The sequence below is a fragment of the Epinephelus lanceolatus genome, chromosome 18 (assembly GCF_041903045.1).
Source record: "Epinephelus lanceolatus isolate andai-2023 chromosome 18, ASM4190304v1, whole genome shotgun sequence".
NCBI lineage: Eukaryota > Metazoa > Chordata > Actinopteri > Perciformes > Serranidae > Epinephelus > Epinephelus lanceolatus.
The window spans coordinates 36,598,645-36,619,545 of NC_135751.1; the positions used below are offsets into that span (position 1 = coordinate 36,598,645).

The 20,901-nt window shown below is 42.3% G+C and overlaps 1 protein-coding gene across 1 annotated transcript in view; it reads left to right on the top strand.

Moving 5' to 3' along the window:
• Window positions 1-20,901, top strand: part of fscn1a (fascin actin-bundling protein 1a) — a 32,010-nt gene that overhangs the window by 5,275 nt on the left and 5,834 nt on the right. The window contains exon 2 of the mRNA XM_033645036.2: window positions 17,732-17,888. Coding sequence (XP_033500927.1) covers window positions 17,732-17,888 — 157 coding nt within the window. The remainder of the gene's footprint in view (window positions 1-17,731; window positions 17,889-20,901) is intronic.

The window sequence follows — 20,901 nt, forward strand, 5'->3', positions numbered from 1 at the left end:
GTGTTTCTCAAAATGCATCACGCTTTCTCGTTGTTAATATTTACTACAGTGGTCCCAGTGTTCTCTGCTACTAGTAGTTAAAGCTTTTATTGAGAGTGGTGTCAATGTGCACAGATCGTAAGTAAGCATATACAAATTAAGAACTTATTGGTAAATAATAAATGCACTATAGCTATAATTAGTGTATTTACAAAACACCCAACCCACCCAACCTAGACACCCAAAACAAAATGGAAGGATCCTGCATTAAACTGGTGACAAGAATCTGCAAATGGCATCACACTGTTATCTTCTCCAGATATTTAATAAAAGGTTGCCAGATGGCATCAAAACAATTCACCTGCTCATGTCTAATATATCTGATCCTCTCCACCTCAAGATTACTGGCAACTTCATCAAGCCACATATTCACATTAGGGATGTTTGTACCCTTCCACAACATCAGCAAGCATGTCTTAGCTGACATAAGGAAATAGTTAAGAAGTCGTCTTTGAGCTGATGTGAGGCTGTTAAATGTCTCTGGAATTTCAAGGATAATAGTTTGGTGTTCTATGCTACTAACCAAGAAGAGAAAAGTTGTCGCTGTTGTGCTGTGGCATCAAAAAATGGGGTCAGATATTGACATTTTTCACGGTATTGTGTCAAAGTTAGAAAATCCAGTATTGTGACAACTATATCCTCGCGTATAGCAAACATGTTGAGTGCATTTCCTTCCTGCATTTCGGTTTGTAAATGTTTTTTTTGTAGAATCCTGCATTGTTGGGGTTCTCTTGGTAGCTCACCTGGTTGAGCAAGCACCCACATTGGCTGAGTTAGAAGATGATTCATGTCTATCTCTGTATTGTCTAATAAAGGCAAAAAAAGAGTCTAAAAATAATATTTTAAAAATCCTGGATTGTTTACGAGCTTGCAATCTTTTCCCTTTTTCCTTTGTTGTGGCATTACATTTCTGTCCATATTACTGATGCCAGTTTTTGCCTAGAGGATCGTGTTCAACTGTTTGCAGGAATGTTTTGCATGTGCTCATGTGATCCTCGTGTGCATGAAACACGATACATGATCGTGATACAAACAGAACAAGAATCCACTTGTAAAAACATCAGGTTTGTGACTAAGGTTGGGTGATATGACCGTAGAAGTCTAACTGTACAGTTTTGGCAATACTGTTTCTCCTGCGTGAGCCATTCGGGTGGTGATAAAACTCAGTCTGAGCTGTCTGAAGTCAGTCTTTTTCTCATCTTGATGCTCTGACAAAGTCAAACATGTTTAATATGATCGTAACTTTTTGGTCTCGGCTCACGCAAACAGTGAAGTTCAATGGTGTGAACATTGTCTGCAGCCAATAGCTGCACTCTCTCTGGTACCAAACAGGAAGCAGCAAACCAGTAGACTGTAAGGAGGGGGAATTAGTATTGCTGAATGATTTGTAAAGTTGTATTGACGTATCCCTAATCAGAGGTCAGTGACTGATATGATGCCATGCTCAGGGTTCTTATGCAGTTGAAGCCGTGTCCTCGCTGCTCTGTCTGCCACCCTGCGGCTCAAATCTTTTTCAAAATGAGCAGGAGGTCTGAATCTGTAGAGGAAGACCACGCTCAACCCTCCAACAACTGGATCATTGTGATGTGGATTAAATGCTGAGTGGAATTAAACTGGCTCCAGATGTTTTTATAAACCGACAGCTGCTCGTAGCTCCTCTCTGCCGCGGCTATTCGCTGGGCAGACCCTCAGCCAAGATGGCAGCTGAAGTTGGCTGGCTTTCATTAGCAGCCGAAGGTTTTTCGGTGGGAGAGAGCTGAAGTGGGTCAGTCCAAAAAGCTGCTTTGTCTAATCAAAACTGTTGGTTTGGTGACCAAGTCCAAGATCAAATCCAGTTTAAACATCCTTTCATTAGATGGAGGAATGAGTCTGTCAGAAATGTTGGGACATGCTTGTTTCTGACATTTAAATGTATTTGTTCACATGTAACTCTTCCTGAAATTAAAAAATGTAATTGTTTTTACTTTTTTGATCTTTAATTTGGAGTTCATAGGGGAAAACTGAGCAGTCAGACGGGTTTTAAACCTCTTATTTGGAAGATTAAAACATCTCTTATCCTCAGTAGTGTTTGTTCTCATGAACTTTGCTGTGCATGTGTTGCATGACAACCAAAACTAGGCAGGTCACAATACCAGAAATGTAGTTCCCTATACAATGTCAGCAAATTTCTGCAATTCCGACACCCAATTCAATATCACAGTAAAAAACAAAACGGTGAACTTAGAAATTAATTTTAAATGCCGTTATTCATCCTAGGTTCATGAGATTTTGTGGGTTAGGAAACAAATTAATATACAGCCTACACTATATTAAGATGTTTCTTTTCTCTGGTTGTTGTTCGGCACATGTACATGTCAGATGTCACGTGTGGTCTTTGTGGTATTTGTCCTGCCTCCTCCTCCAGTGTCATTGGACGGCTGGGTTAACAGTGACAGTGAGGAGCGAAATGTTTCACCCAATGTTGAGCATTTGCCAACTCTTAGCCATCAGGAAAAAAAGCCAAAAGTGCAACGCTCAGCACAGAATAGACGCTCAGTTCTTCGACACCCTGCTGGCGTTTGTAGCATAGTGTAAGTGCGTGGCGCTCTCATTGCAAAGAATTTTAAAAACACCCTGGCCTAAAGAAAAAACGCTTTCTTTTCAACGAGTCGAGGCAGAGCTGTCACTGCAGCTGCACTTGTCACCATCTTCCACGTGTTGTTGTTCCATGCTGGTAGACATAGGCGACTGTGGCTCAGGAGGTAGAGCAGGTCGTCCACTAGATCCTCGGCTCCTCCAGTCTTAAGCAAGATACCAAATCCCAAATTGCTCCCAATAGCTGTTCCATTGGTGTACGAGTATGTTTAAAAACTGAGTAGCAGGTGGCATTATGTACGATAGCCTCGGTCACCAGTGTATGAATGTTTGAATGAATGGGTGAATGGACTCGTAGTGTAAAAAGCTCTTTGTGTGGTCGGATGACTAGAAAGGCGCTATGCAAGTGCAGGTCCACTTACCATTTACCGCTCTTCTTCCTTTGGCATTTAACAGCAGACCAGAACAGTTGTAGGTGTATACGTTGCACTGTCAGGTCCAGAAGAAATGCATCTCTAGTACCTATAGTAGTGGAGAAGAACAAGAACTGTCATGTTCTCAGAAGTGTGGCATAAAGGTGGGTCAGATTTATCGGTTCTCATGACATTCTTTACCCAAACTACAAAAGTAAGACCCATATTGAACAACAATGACAAACTTTCTGTTTATGTAGCTCAGTTTAGAATCCAGCTGACTTAAATTAGGTTAAATAATTGAAATATATCAAATATCAGCGAGTCAAATATTCTGAGCTCATTGTAGTCCGTCACGAGTTGTGTGTTTGTTTCTTGGTTGTGAATCCAAACTGCTTCAAAGAAATCATGTGGAATTCATTATTGGGCATTTGTTCCATCCATTGTCATTTATTTGTTCTTCTACTCACATTTGTCATCACTGCTTCTTTATTTTCCTGATTTACTAATATCCATAAAGGAGGCTTTTTGTTTGCCAGCATGGTCACATTACTTCACGTGTTCCAGTTGCATGATGCTATGATGTTGGATTCTTCTTTGAATATCAACCAAAGCCATTTAATAATTTAGGCCTATTGGAGCTTGCAGTCTTAAACCACCAGAAACAAGTCACAGAAATACAAGATGCATGTTACAGCAGGTGTCCTGCTTCTGCTGTCCTCCAAATTGTGCATTCATAATTCATAAAATTAATCTGACCCTGTGTTTCCTGACCATAACGTCCACTCTCCTCTCCCCTGAACTAGAGATGGTCACAAATTCCCTGAGAGACAGTTAACAACCTTCATATGGACTGAGACACCATTATCAGTCAGTTAGCCTGGAGCTCAATGGCCTTTAAGTGGCCTGTTCGGCCCTAAAATGCGAGTGTGAGTGAAGAGTGAGCGCTGGTTGGTTTGTCAGCTAAATGGATGATAAGCCATCATATCCTGTTTGCTACTGGTGTGACCGCTGAGTGCTGACTGGTGGTCCTCTCTGTCTCTGGGTACGAGAAAGCAAGAGCAGGGTGACGCGGAGATATAAATCCTGTGGGTTTTCATTGGTTTTAGCACCTATAATTGTGTCTCTGGAGTGTGACCCTGTTGAGACGGGGGTATTTTTCGTGTCAAATATTTACCACTGATGATATGGTAATAAGGCAGTGCATTGTCATTGTTTTTTGGTCACATCCTGTAATTAACCTCCTGTCTAGTGACTGGAAACTGGCTTTACAAGATTTGGTATGAATATATGAGGCCCCACTGAGTCCTATAAAACATGACTAACACCACACGAAAAGATATAAAATGCCAAGAAACTCTGAAAGGGCACCGGGTCGCATGTTTAAAGAAACTGTTTGACACTGAGAGAAATAGACCAGTTAGTTGGTAAGTTTGATAGGCTACCACAGTAGCCAATTAGCTAAGCATAAAGACTGAAAATAGGGGGAAATGGCTGGCCTGGCTCTATCCACAGGTAACAAAATCCGCCTACCAACACCTTTAAAGCTCACAAATTAACATCTTGTATCTAGTTTGTCTACGCTGTAACGGTTTCCAGTCTTTATGCTAAGCTAAGCTTACCAGCTCTTGGATATACCTTCATATTAGCTGGACAAATATTAGTCCATTCAATATAAAGCTATAGTCAATTAGCTTTGCTTAGCATAAGGACTGAAAATGAGAGGAAGTAGGTGGCCTGGCTCTGTCCAAATGTAATAAAATCTGCCTACAAGCACCTTTTTAAAGCTCTGATATCTAGTTTGTCTAATTTGTATGTTTCCAGCCTTTATGCTAAGCTAAGCTAACCAGCTTCTGGATGCACCATCATATTTACTAGAGAAATATATGTCTGTTTAATATGAAGCTACAGTCAATTAGCTTAGCTTAGCTTAGCAAGATATAATGTCTTGATTAGTGAGTATGTAGCATTGGTGGTGCTTTGGACAGAGCCCAGCTAGCTGTTTGCCCCTGCTGACAGTCGTTATGCTAAGCTAAGCTAACCAGCGGCTAGCTGTAGCTTAACATTTACCGGACAGATAATTGTTTGTCCAACAAATGGTAGCCAGTTAGCTTTACCTAGCTTAGCAAAAAGACTGGAAACAGGGCCAAAAAGCTAGCCTGGCTTTGTCCTCTGTACAAAAACCAATATGCAGGATTATTTCTTGGCCAGAAACAGTTACTTCCTGGACATTACTGCAGCTGGCTAAGAAATAGTCTCAGACATACCCCCCCCCCCAAAAAAAAACCACAGACTGTTGTTTTTTAACTTCAGTTTTTGTACAAATTAAAACAAGCGAGATATCATGTGTTGATTTGTGAGCCAGACTAGCTGCTTCCCCCTGTTTTCAGTCTTTATGTTAAGCTAAGCTAACCAGCTGTTGGCTTTATCTTCATATTTACAACACTGTCAAACAGCTAGCATGGCTCTGTCCGCTGTACAAAAACCACCATGCAGGACTATTTCTTGGCCAGAAACACTTACTTTTTGAGGTTTTGACGTCCAGGAATTGACATAAAAATCCCCAAAGTCATCATTGTTTTTACACTCTTTTTGTTTTTAAACAATTAAACAAGTGATATATAACAAGTTAATTAGTGAGCTCTTAAGAGTTGCTGGTGCTTTGGATCGAGCCAAGCTAGCTGTTTCCCCCGGTTTCTAGTCTTTATGCTAAGCTAACTGGCTGCTGGCTGTAGCTGGCTGAGTGGTATCTAGCTTCTCATCTAACTCTTAGTGAAAAGGTGAATGAGCACATTTTCTAAAATGTTTAACTATTCTTTAACAGCTGACTTTTGTTCAGAAGAATGTTAGAAACCAGCTCAAGGTATAAAACTTTTGCAGACTCCAGTGGAAGCTCTCCAAAATGTTGAAAAACAATAATCACATAAAACCAGAGTCAAAAGCAGTCATGAATCATGTATTGTGTTATGTGTGTGTGTGTGGTGAAAGATGGAGACAGAAACTGAGGCTTCGTGTTGTGTCTGGCCATGATTCAGCCCTGACACCCTTTCTGTATCCTTCAGCCTCCCGCTGGCAGGAAATGAGACATGAGACACGCAGCCCCGACCTTGGCTGGTGTGAGTTAATCCCTGCAGGGTAAAGGGTGACGAGTTGCTCCATCCACGACACATCAACACGCTCACATTCACCCGACAGCAGAAAAAAGAGGGGAGGCATAAATTCATGCATCCTTGGTAGCGTTCACTGGCTGCGACACGCTGTTGCTTTAATGTGTTTATAGACCCCTCGGTTTGTTTGTGTGTTTTATGTCATTATGTGTGTGTGCTGGGAGCATGCTAGGGGAGTTGCCTCACGTCAACTGCAGAGCACCAGGGAGTCTCTGCTCCTTAATGTCATCTGCTTTATTATAGGTTAGAGTTAAGCTGTTCTCCAGTGTGTCATTCTGCTCTGCTCTGGGTGTGTCTCCACATTAAAGGGCAACTTTGGTATTTTTCAACCTGGACCTTATTTTCCCATGTTTGTGTGTTACCAGTTGGAACAACATTGTTTGACACTGGTTCAATATTAAGAGAGAGTGCTGCAGGCTGCAATGTTACCTCTCTGGGTACATTCCTACCATCAGTTTATGACCACTTAAAGCGCTTGACAGGCTCAGATTGTCATAAAAAGTGTCCGTCAACATTATGGAAATGATTCCTACAGTGATAGATGTTTTTTAAGAGTAAGATCCTTCTTGTTTAACCAGAAACAGCCCTGAAATCACAATCACCAAACCAGAGTCCATTGAAATAAACCGTAATTTTATCTTTGTGGAATACACTTCATTCAAAGTCGACAGAGACAAAATAAAACTAATTCACCCAGTTCAATGTTAAAATATGTTGGTTCTACACATGCTAAAATTACTGATTGTTTAAATGGAGTCTGGTGAATTGGTGATGGTGATTGTGGGGCTGGCTGTTCCCATTAAGCCCAGTTCAGACCAAAGATTCGCGATGAGATGAAACCATTTTAGAACGTTGCAGGGAAAAGTTGCAGCGGTGCGAACTGGCCAGTCTGAGCTCGACTCAAGCCGGCTGATGGTGTCACCTGCAACTCAGCTGGTCAAATTGGCGGCGGCTGGTTTAAGAATGTAGGTGGTAGGTGCTCCGTCCCTGCCAAGCACTCTGTAATTTTAGCATGTATAGGGCCAACATATTTTCACATCCAACTGGGTGAATTAATGGAGCGACAAACCAAAATGGTTTTAATGAGTTTTATTTTGTTTTTGTTTTGATTTAAGTGTGTTTTACAATGTTAACTACTGTTTATTTAAATGGAGTCTTGTGAGTTTGGCGATGGCGATTTGGGGCTGTTTCTGGTCAAACAAAAAGGATCTTACTCTTTAACAAAAAGTCTATCTCTGTAGGAATCTTTACCATAATGTTGTTAGCGCTTAAGGCTCATTTGTACGCCATTTCAAACATTAACGTCACTGTCCTCATACTTTTATGCGTCCTTAATGATGGCATCAATACAGTGAATAAATGGCACCAGCGGACAGAGCCAAAAGTTTCACACAACAACAAACGAGGCAACAATGGAGGAGGCCGTGATATTGTACTTTTAATTGAGATAGTGTTGTAGGCAGCGGTCAGTGTGGCCATTATATACATCCCAACATGTGGAAGGAGAATTCTTTTCACTATATATTATTACATATAACCAATTCATTTTGTTTATAATCTCATTTTTTTCTTCCTTATCTCCTACGGCCATGTCTCGCTTGAATTACGCTACACCGCCTCCATGATCTCCGACGGTACTGCTCCATTTCATTCGTATCTGTAAGCTTTCAAAAAGCATGAACAGATATGGACAAAATGATGCAGAGCATGGATAGAAGGCTCTGTTGGTGTCCGTATCTAACATTGAGCATACATGAGCCCTTTGAATTACAGTCTGAGCCTGTCAGTGGCAAAAAAGAAGCACTTTTAGTTGACCTATTGAGGATGCACACTTGCCCTCAGCCTGTTTCGCGTCTGCCAGCTGCAGTGGGCTCTCTCTATACTGGACCAGTTTAAGAAATATTTGTTCCCGTTAGTCACTGAGACACAAAAACACAGGAAAACAGGGTCCAAACACCAAAGTTACCCTTTAATGTCCTCTAACTCCAACTGTTCTTCAGTCGATGTTTTGCAACACACTGAACACAGAATGAGGTTGAAATCAATTTACCAAAAAATTTGGGACATCCCCGGGCGCAATGCCATGTCTCGCATGTCTGACCTTGTTTTTTTGCATTTGTTAGAGGAAGTATTGTGTGGTGTGTCTTCAGTTTGTGTGTACTGTATGAGCAGAGATGTTACAGTATTCAGTGTGTAGGCTGGCTGGCTGGTTGTGCTCTGCATGTGTGTGTGTGTGTGTGTGTGTGTGTGTGTGTGTGTGTGTGTGTGTGTGTGTTTGGATCAGAACAAAGGCCGACGATCTGCCTCCCTGTTTGTGCCCCAGCTGGTCGCCTCCTCGGTCAGGCCTGCTGAACAATAGGACACACACACACAAACACACACACACACACACACACACACTTGATACAATCGCGTGCGTTCACAGCAGGCCTCTGGTGCTGCTGGCTCACAGTAACCGAGGCCAACAATCTGTGCCTGCCGCCATCAGGCTCAATGTGGTGGGTGGGGTGGACAGAAAGATAGAGGGGTTGTTTTCAAGTGTGTGTGTGTGTGTGTGTGTGTGTGTGTGTTTGGTGTGGTTTGGGTGGATTCTGGATGTGTGGTCACTTCTTTTGGTGTGGTCTGCTGAAGAGGGACTCTGAGTGTGTGTGTAAGTGACCTCTTCCCTCCTCCTCCATTAACCCCGTGAGCTTCACAGTGATCAGTACAGACGTATCTGGGTACATAACACACACACAGACACATTGATGAACCCTGACAGGCAGCCGCAGCCTCTCTCTGGGTCACGGCTGGAGGCTCTGCAGGCCTCAGAGTGACTGTTTTGTCTCTGTCAGTCTTGTTTTTTCATGTTGCGTGTGTGTACCCACCAGTATTTTTCTTTCCTTGTGATAACTCGGCCAGTGTGTGTGTTGAAAGATGAGACACTGAGCCCTGTGACTGCAGCGAAAAGAGACAAACACTTCCTCAAACCTACAGACTAGTCAAATATGCTAATTCCCTCAAAGGATTCAGGATTGTAAATATTGACAGGAGTAAAAAAACCTCTTTGACAGCTCTGAAAAGACTCAACCACATAAATTCAAATCAAGAGATTTTTTGGGAATCATTTATTCAAACCAGCTCAGCAGTAGAGGAAACAGTTCACAGTACAGCATGTAAAAGGATGTCTGGTTTATTTTCATATAGTGAAATTCATGTTGGTTTTTCCTTTCATCTCGTGAGAAACTGTCAGGATGATGACGGACTTTAGTGTGGATTTGTGTTTTTTATACAGGGTTTACATTTATTCAAATATTTGATTTTACAGTGACAGCTGACTTTAACGCAGTCTGAGCAAAGAAAAATAAAGGAAACGTAAGAAAGATGTTTCGTGACCTCTTACCTTTGTTGGTTTGTCAACAGGATTAGGGAAAACTTTCCATGAAACTTGGTTGAAGGGTGTACCATCGGCCAAGGAAGAATCCAGAGCAGATCTGAACGACAAGATGGATACACAAAATAATTTTCACGTTACCGATGCAGGATAGGCAGAGGAAATCAGCTGGTGAACGCCACATCAGACTGAAGATAGAAACGCAGTGTAATGAGTTGACGGTTTGGTTTGATATCAGGCAACATCCACCACTCATCAAACCTGTCATTGAGAAATACGCTAAAGGGAGTGCAGTTTCACTCACTGTATGTATTGAGTCAATTGGACCCAAATGCTCCACAGTTTTCACCCCGGGCTTTGACCCGCAAGTCGAATAGCATTAAAAACGTAACCAAAGAAGAAGCCGGTAACAAGATGGCCGGACGGAAGACAGTTTCATGCCAGAAATATTAAGTGTTTACTTAACTTCAGTCTTGAGAGCTGAAAGTATTTATCCTGCACAAATCACGTTATTTTAGGATGAGTTAGTGGCTCTGTCGGGCCAGATTGTCTCAGGTATAGTTAGCATTTTTAGAAAACGGACAAAAAAAAAGAACAGTTTGACAATTTGGGAAATATGCCCTTTTCTTTAAGATTACTTTTGGGCCTTTTTCTCTTAATTACAGCATAGTGGGGCATTGACAGGAAAGTTGAAGAAAGACGGAGCAGCAGGTTGGAATCGAACCCAGGTCGCTGCAAAAGACTTTGCCTACATGGGGCGCACACTCCACCTGCTGAGCTAGAGGTCGTCGCAAAATATGCCTGTTTCTTAATTGCCCAAAGTTACTCACAATCACTCTCATGTCTGTATGATGAATATAAAGCTACAGTCAGCAGCTAATGTTAAATTAGCTTAGCATAAAGACTGGAAACAGGGAAACAGCGAGTCTACAAATCTGCCTACCAGCACCTCTAAAGTGAGGTTGGGTTCTTAACTTGGCATATAAGGGTACAGACTGAATTGCGTTAAATCTTGAGAGCGCATCTGGGTGAGAATACCAGGTTTAGACAGGAGGCAGAAGTGCTGCAAAGCCTGGAAGCCAGTCTTGGCGCTCCAAGGCCTCACTGTCAGCTTCCCATCGAGCCAAAACTGCAGTACTTTCAGCGCCTAGTCTATTTTCTTTTCTGTATTATTTTAGTAATTGGCTCGTATCACTGCTAGCAGACAGATGATTAGCTTTGTGTGTGATTAGAAAAGTGCAGAGAGCAGAACTACTTTTGACTCTACTCCGTCAACCCTGCAGCTTGTTCAGAAATTACATTTATGTTACTTCAGAGAAAGTGAAGTACCGATGGTTCAAATGTGAACAGTACCCAACCCTACTCTAAAGCTCACTAATTAACACGTTATATAAGATGCAGTATATGATGGATAATTTGTCCATGTTGTGTCTGTGCAATGAAGTGTTAACATGAAAGTTTGACATTTGATTCAACCAGTAACTTGATGGAGTCATCGCTGGTTGCCAGGTCATAACACCCCTTATAAACAGTGAATTGTTGTTTTTATATTTTGTATATTTTTTTGAACTACTGCAGTTCAATTTGAATTAGTGCAGCAAATTTAGTGGTTCTTGTGCAGCCTTGGTGGTTCCTCTAGTTTAGATTGTATTTATATAAAGTGTTTTTCCTCCTCAGAGTGAGCTTATAACTTTTTTGAATTAAGGTATTATGGACTTTGAGCCGTTTATTGTTGTATATCATGACTCAAAGTCCTTGATTGATAAACTGCTAACATCTGAATGAACATTTTTTTGGAATAAGCTAACTCATGACGTAGGTGACTCAGTAATCCCGCAGTAAGTTTCTAGTGGGTAGAAGTGTGCAGCAGATGGTTTCCTCTCCCTCCTGTCACAGTAATAAATGTTCTCTCCTGTGCTACTGTACCGAGGAGTGAATGTGTTGGCCGAGCAGGAAGCAGTAAGGATTAAAGGAGAGCTCAGAAGTGACTGATGATCGTGGAGGCGAGCAGAGGCCGACCCTCTTTTCTCCTCATTTTTTCCTCTTCTGCCCCTCCTCTAATGTGTTCCTCTAAACCCTCCCTGTCTGGTGGAGCTAAACTTACATTTCATCTTGTTTGACCCCCCCCCCATCTCTCTGCACCATGTGGTTCCCATTATGGTCACTTATATTTTCCCTCTCAATCATCTGTGTGTGTGTGTGTGTGTGTGTGTGTGTGTGTGTTGCATTCGTACGTGTGCATCCCCACATATTTCTGCAGAAATTCAATCTTTCCGCAGAGGCCAGAGTTCCTGAGTTGACTTTAGCGGGCACTCTGCAGGAGAGGAGTGATACGTAATTCTTTCTTTTTTTTCCAGACACGAAATACGAGCAGTAATTCTTTGGTGATAACGACCTGACGTAATACTTTTCTTTTAATGAAAAGTACATCTCTGGCTTCAGTTAGAGACAAACAGCGCACAGCTTGTATTGTGTTGTGTTAAAGGTAAAAGGAATACCAGCTGAGGTTACTGTGAAACTGTCGGGGACTGCGTGAAAGTTATTGGACTGGGGAGCAGAGCTGAACTTTGTTTGATGTTTTTGAAAAGGTAAAGCACTCCAGGGAGACATTAATATTTTCTTTGGACCCTCAGCTTTAAATATGGGTCCAACCAGTGGTGTAGTGGAGGGTATACACAGGTATACGGGGTATACTCACCTCTTTTTCTGGCCATTTACAGTATACTCACCTATCAGCCAAAAAGCCAGAAGAATATATAGGAGAGTGTACCCACTTCCTCCTAGGTAACCTCCCCATCTACCTAGTAATACACCAATCTCATCAACTACCTCTACCCCTTTGCATCCAACAAAAACCTGATCGGCTGTGGCAGTTGTGCCACTCAAAGCTGGGTGCAACATCTGCAATCTTTTCCTAATCACAACTTAGTCGTCTTGTTGCCTAAACCTAACTGCCAACCTCTTCTGCGTCAAGATGCAATGCAAATGGCTGCCTCCGACCTTAATTTAGTAATGCCAGGGGCTTAAGCCCAAGCAGCAAAATATGATGAGTAAGAATGAGATCAAGTTGGAGTTTCAAATTGAATCCGAAACCCCACAAAGCGGGTACTTGGAGAAGCTTTCTGAAGGATTCCTTGAGGAGCCTTTTTGAACTTCTGGGGAGCCTCACCATGACCACTATGGAGGTTTTTCTACTTCTAAAGGACCTTACATAGCTGGGCATGACAAATAAATGACACGAAAATGCAAAATAGTTGCCGTCAAATACTTTGTATCAAAACTATTCATACTGGCAGTGATGTAAATTTGCAAAACATGCAACCACATCCTTGATTGCAATCAAGCGGCAGCCTCTGGGGCTGAAAAATGAAGCCAACACAGAGGTGCCAAAAACTGTAGTTCCTTGAATAACCACTTTGGGCTGGCTCCAAGAGCGAATCGACCCTCATGGAGCCTATCCCAGCGGACACTGGGTGAGAAGCAGGGTACACCCTAGAGAGGTCACCAGACTATCACAGGGCTGACACATAAGGCCCGTTTCCACCGCAGGAACTTTGGGGTAATTTTATGGGGCCATTGGTGCGTGTCTCCACCGCAGGAACCACCCCCGAAGGACAGAGTTCTGGAACTTTTACAGGGCCTAAACAAGTCCCTGCCTTGGAGTAGGTACTCAGAACGGCCCCGAGAAACTCCTGGCTGGGGCTTGGGGATTACTTGGTGCTGATTGGATATACTCAAGGCAGGGTGTGACGTTTTGTAAACAACATGGTTATCTTAGATTAGATGGCCTAACCGTTAGCTGTTAGTGGTGTCTGTAATAACTCAATAAACGGTCCTTGAAAAAAAATTTTTTTTCCAGCGGATATCTTAGTTACAACATCATTGAGCTAGCAAAGCAGTTTTGTGTTGCTATGTGTGGTATTTATTCAGTTTTGAGAAATCACGATGTCTAGAAAGCATCAGCTGACAGGGACAGCTTACAGCAGCAGCGCTAACATCAGGACGTCGTCTGTTGAAAGCCTCACGTTGTTGGATACGACATGAAACTAAGTTGTACAACTAAATTGTAACTAAGACATCCGCTGGATAAAATATTTTTTTCCATGGACCGTGACCAGAGTTATTACAGACACCGCTAATGGATAACGGCATCCCTACGCCCCTACGTCGCCCCGATCAAAATGGTCGCCCAACGTTTACATCACATACAGAGCCCGGTAACTTTACAGGAACCTTCCTCCTACTCCGCTCTCTCAGTACTCTCTCACAGCGGTTGAGAGTGCCGAGCGAGAGGACGTTCCTGTAGTAGTTCCTGCCCCCCAAATAGTACCAGGAACTTCTTCAGTGGAAACGGGCCTATAGAGACAGACAACCATTCACACTCACATTCACACCTACAGACAATTTAGAGTAACCAATTAACCTGCATGTCTTTGGACTGTGGGAGGAAGCTGGAGTACCTGGAGGAAACAAATGCTGACATGGGGAGAATAATTAAACTCCATCCAGAAGGGCTCCCCCACCCTGGGGTTCAAACCAGGAACCCTCTTGCTGTGAGGTGACAATGCTAGTAACCACTGTCCATCGCCTGTTGTGACATTAGATATGGATATTAAAAGACAGAACTGCTTTAGTGATGGGCTTTCTGTGAGGCATCACTAGTCTTTGAGTCCACCCCTGGCTTCTCCAAAACTAAGTCACTAAAAACAAACCTTTTGTCAGAAACCCAGTTAGAAGACCGTTAGAAACTCTTGTCAGTGTTGACTTGTAGACAGGTAAAACAGGTCTGGCTTGTAACGACAGAGCATGCACTGTTATCTTCTTTGTGATGCGTCACAAATGAGGCAGCATTTTGTGCCATGGCTGACGTGACCAAAATTGTGCTGATTCTACCCTTACTAACATGACATATTATATGTTTACACATAAACACATACACATAAATATACGGTACTTATCATTGTGTGTGGGTGGGATTGTTTTTTGAGAACGAAAGAGGGAAAACCCTGTTTACAAAAATACTGCTGTCCGTGTGGACTCGACCTTAATCACACGACAAAAACACCCCCAGTGTGTATGAGTTACCATTTCATTATGACTGAACATCAAACACACAGGATTCTTGTCCTCTGCTTATGGCAAACATGCATATATGAATCATTGCGCACACACTAAAGCCATCATTTACAGCATGTAATCTTTTTTTCTATAAATCTGGGGTGAGAAAACAAAGATTAAACACTCCCCTGCTATCCCCAAAAATTATGCAACCCTGTCTCTAGCAAAAGAAAAAGCCTACTTCCATTTTTTGACCCACATGATAATATTATTTATTGTTTAACAGCATTTTCGGGCAGATTTTAACATTTTACGAGACCACTGCGGCCAGTTGTGAGGCTGTGAGAGAACAAGACAACATGGGTAAAACTGAGATGGAGTGGGGGAGGGCGTCACACATGAAAAGGGAGACGGATGGGGAACACATGAGTGTGCTGGTTTGTTTTCTCGAACACATCTCTCTTTCTCTCTCCGTCTGTCTCGCTCTGCACACATTTACACAGCAGTCCAACAGACAGTCCATCTCTCTCTGTGCAGCCCTCTGGCTACAGGTCCATCCACGCCGTGACCTCATCATATACAATAGCACGCTTTGTGCTGCATGAAGTGAGTGTGAGGGGAGTGGTGCACTGGAGAGTCATGTATGTCTCCATCCTATAGTTCTCTCATGTTTGTTTACCTCTTTGTTGCTGTAAGTGCTTCAGAAGGCTTGATGTGATTTTAATGAGGTCTGGCATTCTGTACACATACAGTCAGGTTGATGGACACACACACAGACATACGAGCACAGATGTGCACATCAGCGCTTTTGCCTACAGATTTAAGCCGTACACGCGTATTTTTAAAACTGCTTTTTCTGTGCATTTTGGTCTTTTGTCCACATGCAAACTGCGTTTTATTTCACTGGAGACAAACCTTTTGTAAAACTTTTTCCAGCATGATAATTTTCAGAAACTGTTTTCAGCGCTGATGTGTAACCAGGATGAGTTTTGGGCCGTTGTCTCCTTTGTGAGGCGTCACAAATGAGGCGTCATTGCATACAATGGCGGACGTGGCCAAAATAGCGCTGGCTTTAACCATGCTAACAGGAGTTTTTACATATTTAAAGAGAAATGTACAGTTACTCTTCCACTATTTAGAGGCACAGAGGCATCAGAAGGTGATATGGAGGTCACTGCTATATAATCCAACATAATCCAACACTCCTATGACACACACCCCGCTGCCAACAGCGCCGGATTTAGATATGACCCGGTAAATCATCAGCTAAACGTTTTGCCTATAAAGTGTCAGAAAATAGTTAAAAAAGCCTTTTGCAGGGTGCCCATTAGCTCACCTGGTAGGGCAGGTGACCCAAGTACAAAGGCCTTGTCCTTGCTGCAGCGGCCGCGGGTTCGATTGGAACCTATGAGCCTTTGCAGCATTTTAAACCCCCCTTCACAACAACAACTGTCCTGTCAATTACTGGCAAAAAGCTTCTTCTCACAATATCCTAGCGCCGATGCGGACATCTTTTAATTGCTTGTTTTTGTTTGACCAGCACTTAAAAACCCCAAAATATTCAATTTCAAGTGATATAAGAGACAGATAAAGCAGCAAACCTTTTTATTTGAGGAGCTAGAGTCCACGTGTTTGACATCTTTTGCCAGGGAATTTTGGTCAGACTGAAATATCTCAACAACTACTGACTGAATTGCCATTAAATTTTAGTTACAGACATCTATGGTGCCAACGTATCCTCATTCAACAGTTCATATGATCTCTAACAAATTAGTAATCCCCCTGCTTAGGTTAAGTTTAGAAAAAGAATCATGGTTGGGTGTAGTCACGTAAGGTAGTAAAGGTGAACTTACTAACTTTACGTAAAGTTATGTAAGTTAGATTTAGAAAGTAAACTCATGTAGAGTTAGGTGCAAATGTTAATTCTTTGCTAAGATTGCAACAAAGTAGAGCTATAATGTTGGATGTGGGCTCGACAAGACGACAGATCACTTCACTGTTATCGTGGCCAAGAGAGCTCACAATAACAATATATTATCGTGATAACTACAGAAATAAATACCACAGTTATTATCGACAATAACCGTACATCATGACCCTCCTTGTTGGATGCTACTGTTACACCTTTAAGACAATTTTAAGAAGTACATGTTCAACAGCCTTTGGTTGCTCCTAGTGGTTTTAATGATTTTGTAATTTCTGTGAGTGTCAATATGTGACGTACTTTAAAGTAGAGTTATGCTAGTTAAGTTTAGGAAAGTCATGTTCATTAGGTTTAGGATGAGAAGCATAGTTGGCCATCGTCAGGTTACGTACTTAACATTCTATTACATACTCAATGCTCTTTGCTCTTCATACTGCTGCCTTCTTTAGTTGTCAGCGCGTTCATCATGTGGTCACAGCCTTCACGATTTTGTGTGTTATATGAATTCGTTTTCGTACGTATACATACGAACAGTGCATGAGAACAGCCCAATGGTGCCAGGAGGATGACACCTGATGACATCAGCATGCTGACGTCAGTGTTTAGCTCAAAGCTCTGCTGTGTCTAAATACAGCCTCACAGAGCCACTGGCATGGCTGTAGACTCTTCAGTCTTGTTGCTTAATAAATTAAGTCAATAATTGATTATCAAAATAGTTATAGATACATTTTCTGTTCATTGATCAACTGTTCCAGTTCTAGCTGTTGCAGTCTTTATCCATGGTAGATGCCAGTGAGGTGAAGACTCATGTGGCCTTGTGTGTGTTTCTTTTCTTCTGTGTTGAGTGACCATCCACCATGACGACTAATCCTTTGAACTGTAGAGGGGTCTGTCTGGACTGTGACAGATGTATGTGTGGGTGTGCAGCTGTGTGAAATCCTTCACTAATCCAAACCCGTCTGATGTTGCTCATTTAGCATGTCTGATCCTGACCAGAGGATGTGTGTGGGCGTGTGTGTTAGAAGCCGTTTATACCTTACTCTGTGTTGGTGTGTGTGTGGACTGTTTGTAGGTAATGGTCATCCTCTGCGGCTATTTGCAGCCCTCACATGTGCGTTAACGACTGACCCACTGGCCTGTATTTTAGCTAAACCTTCTCCCCCAACTGTCCGACCCCACCCAGGTATGGACCTGTCAGCCAATCAGGATGAGGAGGGTGACCAGGAAGTGTTCCAGGTGGAGATTTGCCGTGAAAACAGGAAGTGCGCATTCCGGACCGCTGCTGGGAAATACTGGACCCTGACTGCCAACGGTGGCCTGCAGTGCACTGCCTCCACCAAGTACGCATCACACATCACTGTCATGTCTCTTCTTTTCTACTCCATTAGATACACATCTGAAACTTTAAATTCACCACACCTGCTCCAATCTGTGTGTGAGTGATCACAGAGAACCTGATACTGGTCCGTCACAGCTCTTAGTCTGTAGTTCCAGTAATGTGAGCTGTGACATGACAAAGGAGATTTGTGTGTATGTGTGTGTGCGCGCAGTGAGGGGTGGATGACGTGTGTGGGAGGTGAAGAGTGAGTGACCTCATCTCATGGCTGTGGCATCTTGTGGGAGATTAAGTGCATCTGTGTTCAACCTCAACCTGTGGAGAGTGATTTTCTTTTATGTGCAGTGGCTCTGCCTGGCCAGAGTGCGGGCTGTTAACCCCTGACCTTTGACCTTTCACCCTTTGCTCATGGATGATTTCACTGTGAGGCCCCTGACAGATTCAGGAGTAGAATCTCAGACTTTTCTTGTTGTCTTTAAAGGGACAGTTCACCACAAAATCACAAATACATATTTTTCCTCTTACCTGTAGTGCTATTTATCAGTCTAGATTGATTCGGGGTGAGTTGCAGAGTGTTGGAGATATCAGCCATAGAGATGTCTGCCTTCTCTCCAATATAACAGAACTAGATGGCACTTGGCTTGTGGTGATCAAAGCACCAAAAAGGTATGTTTGAAAAACTCAGAAAAATCAGTTTCTCTTTCCAGAAATCATGACCTATTTGTGACAAACAAATGTCACAAAAGTGCTTTCACAATATGGCTGACTCTATCGCCACCTGATATACTGTGTTAATGATAGCTGCCACATTTTGGGAATAATTACAACTTGTCAAGCATTTGACCACAAATATAATACTGAGATTTTCTACTACAATGCCTGGTTCACACTACACAACATTTTTGTCTGTTACGACAGTCTCTATGTCACATTAGATGATTCTGGAGTCATAAAATCGTGCCGTGACTTGGCCAACAGACATGACACACTACACGATGGTCCACGACCAACTATCCCCAGTCTTCTTTCATGACATCAGGTTATTCTTGTCCTATTTTTATTAGTTTTACTATTATTTCAGTCACTGTGTCTGTTCATGTGCCAGCTGAAATGTTATAGTAGTTAAGTAAAAAGCGCAACCAGGTGGCAGGAGCTACATTTGAAGTACAGCATGCAAACTGTGCAAGTCACTGAATCCTCTACAAGTTCCTGCAAATGTTTCACAATAAAAGTTTAGAAGTTTAGAAAATGAAGGGATTCTCTCAACCGAAATAATTTTTTTTAAATTTTTAGTTAGCAAGCTAATGTTAGCATTTTGTTCGGTACCAAATTATTACAGAATTGACCCTTCGCTAAGTCTCTCCCTTAATCAGTCACTGACCAATCCTACGTTAGCAACCGTGTGTAGCAACCCAGAGGTCCATCAAGCTTTCAGCAGAAGCTAATATGCCGAAGCGGCATGCATACGGTGATGTTACCTTCAAGTCCGACACCTGATACCCAAAAAGTGTTGAAGGTGGTGTTGAATTTTCCCCCTTTCCCCAAGCCCAAGACCCAAGGAAGATATGGCTAAAACAGTGTGGAAGACCACACGAACAGCTGAATCCAGCAAAGCTCAATAAAAACACCTACGTTTGTTCAAAGTTAAGATGCTAACTAACGTTAGCTAACGCTAGCTTTGTGTGCTAGCTGCTCTCCCTTTGTCTGCCCCAAGGACGGAACATAACTCAACATTAACTTAAATTTAAACCATATATTGACTTACCCTGCTGTACAAGAACATTCTTTGTTCAAGACGTGGGGTGCCTGACGCTTGCATTGCGACTGGTGAGCTTTTCCCTCTATTTTAATGTTCTCGTGATTTATACTCCACCAGCAGATGATATTGTGCATGTAGCTCTCACATGCATGTTGAAGACCTTTCTGTCGGCTTCTCTCTGATATCTCGGAACAGTTTTTCCAGAAATTTGATGTTATATCCTTTGGAATATCTCTCACTGATATCGCTGAAAACTCCATATTTCTTATGCTAGGAGCGAAAGCTTGACGGACATGGCAACAGTAACTAAGGGGGGCGGGGCTTAACGAAGGGTCAATTAACCAAATAAAAAAGCTGATTGTTTATATCTGATAACAGTGTAGTGGTAATGAAAAATACACACGTTTATTTGTACAACGCTTCAATTATCACAACAGTAGTCACTGGCTAAGTTTGAAATACATTAGTCGTCTCACCCCTTCAAATATGTAGGCAACATGGAGAGCTAGCAGTAGATGCACGCTTCCTTTTGCACGCTGATACAGTTGGTGGGTGTAGTTTGGTTGAGAGAAGATAGTTCTACATAAAACTGGTCAAAACAAGGTCTGTGGATTATCTTGAGCAACAGGGTCATCATTTCTGGAAACAGATATTGTTGTTCAGTTTTACTTTTTTGGTGCTTTGAGCACCACAAGCTGAGTGCCATCTAGTTCCATTATGCTGGAGAGAAGGCAGACATCTCTACAGCCAATATCTCCAACACTCGGCAACTCACACCAAAACAATCTAGACTGATGAATAGCACTAGAGGTAAGATGGAAAAAAAATGTGTTTTTGATTTTGGGGTGAACTGTTCCTGTAAAGAAGACCCTTATTTTGAATACCTCAGTATTTTTATGGATGTAGGGTCATGAAGAAGATAAAGAAGTGATGCAACAAAAATATTTTTTCCAGTGTGAGAGCGGTCAGAGAAGCACATGTCCCGAGTTAACACTGCTCCATTTTTTTTTAAAGATAAGAGCAGACACAGTCATCGACACTGCAGAGCGCTCCGCAGGAAGTCCACCGAATTCCTTCATCACATTCTTGACATTTGACTCTCCTCACAGATTAGACCACAAAAATCTTTGCTCCCACTAAGTGAAGTCCTCTTTCCGAGGTTTGAGGAAACATTTTAGGAGAATGCTTCAGAGCTTCTCTAATGAAAGATAGCAAAGCAGAATGTGATGGCAGTATGAGAGAATAAAACTCTACTCTG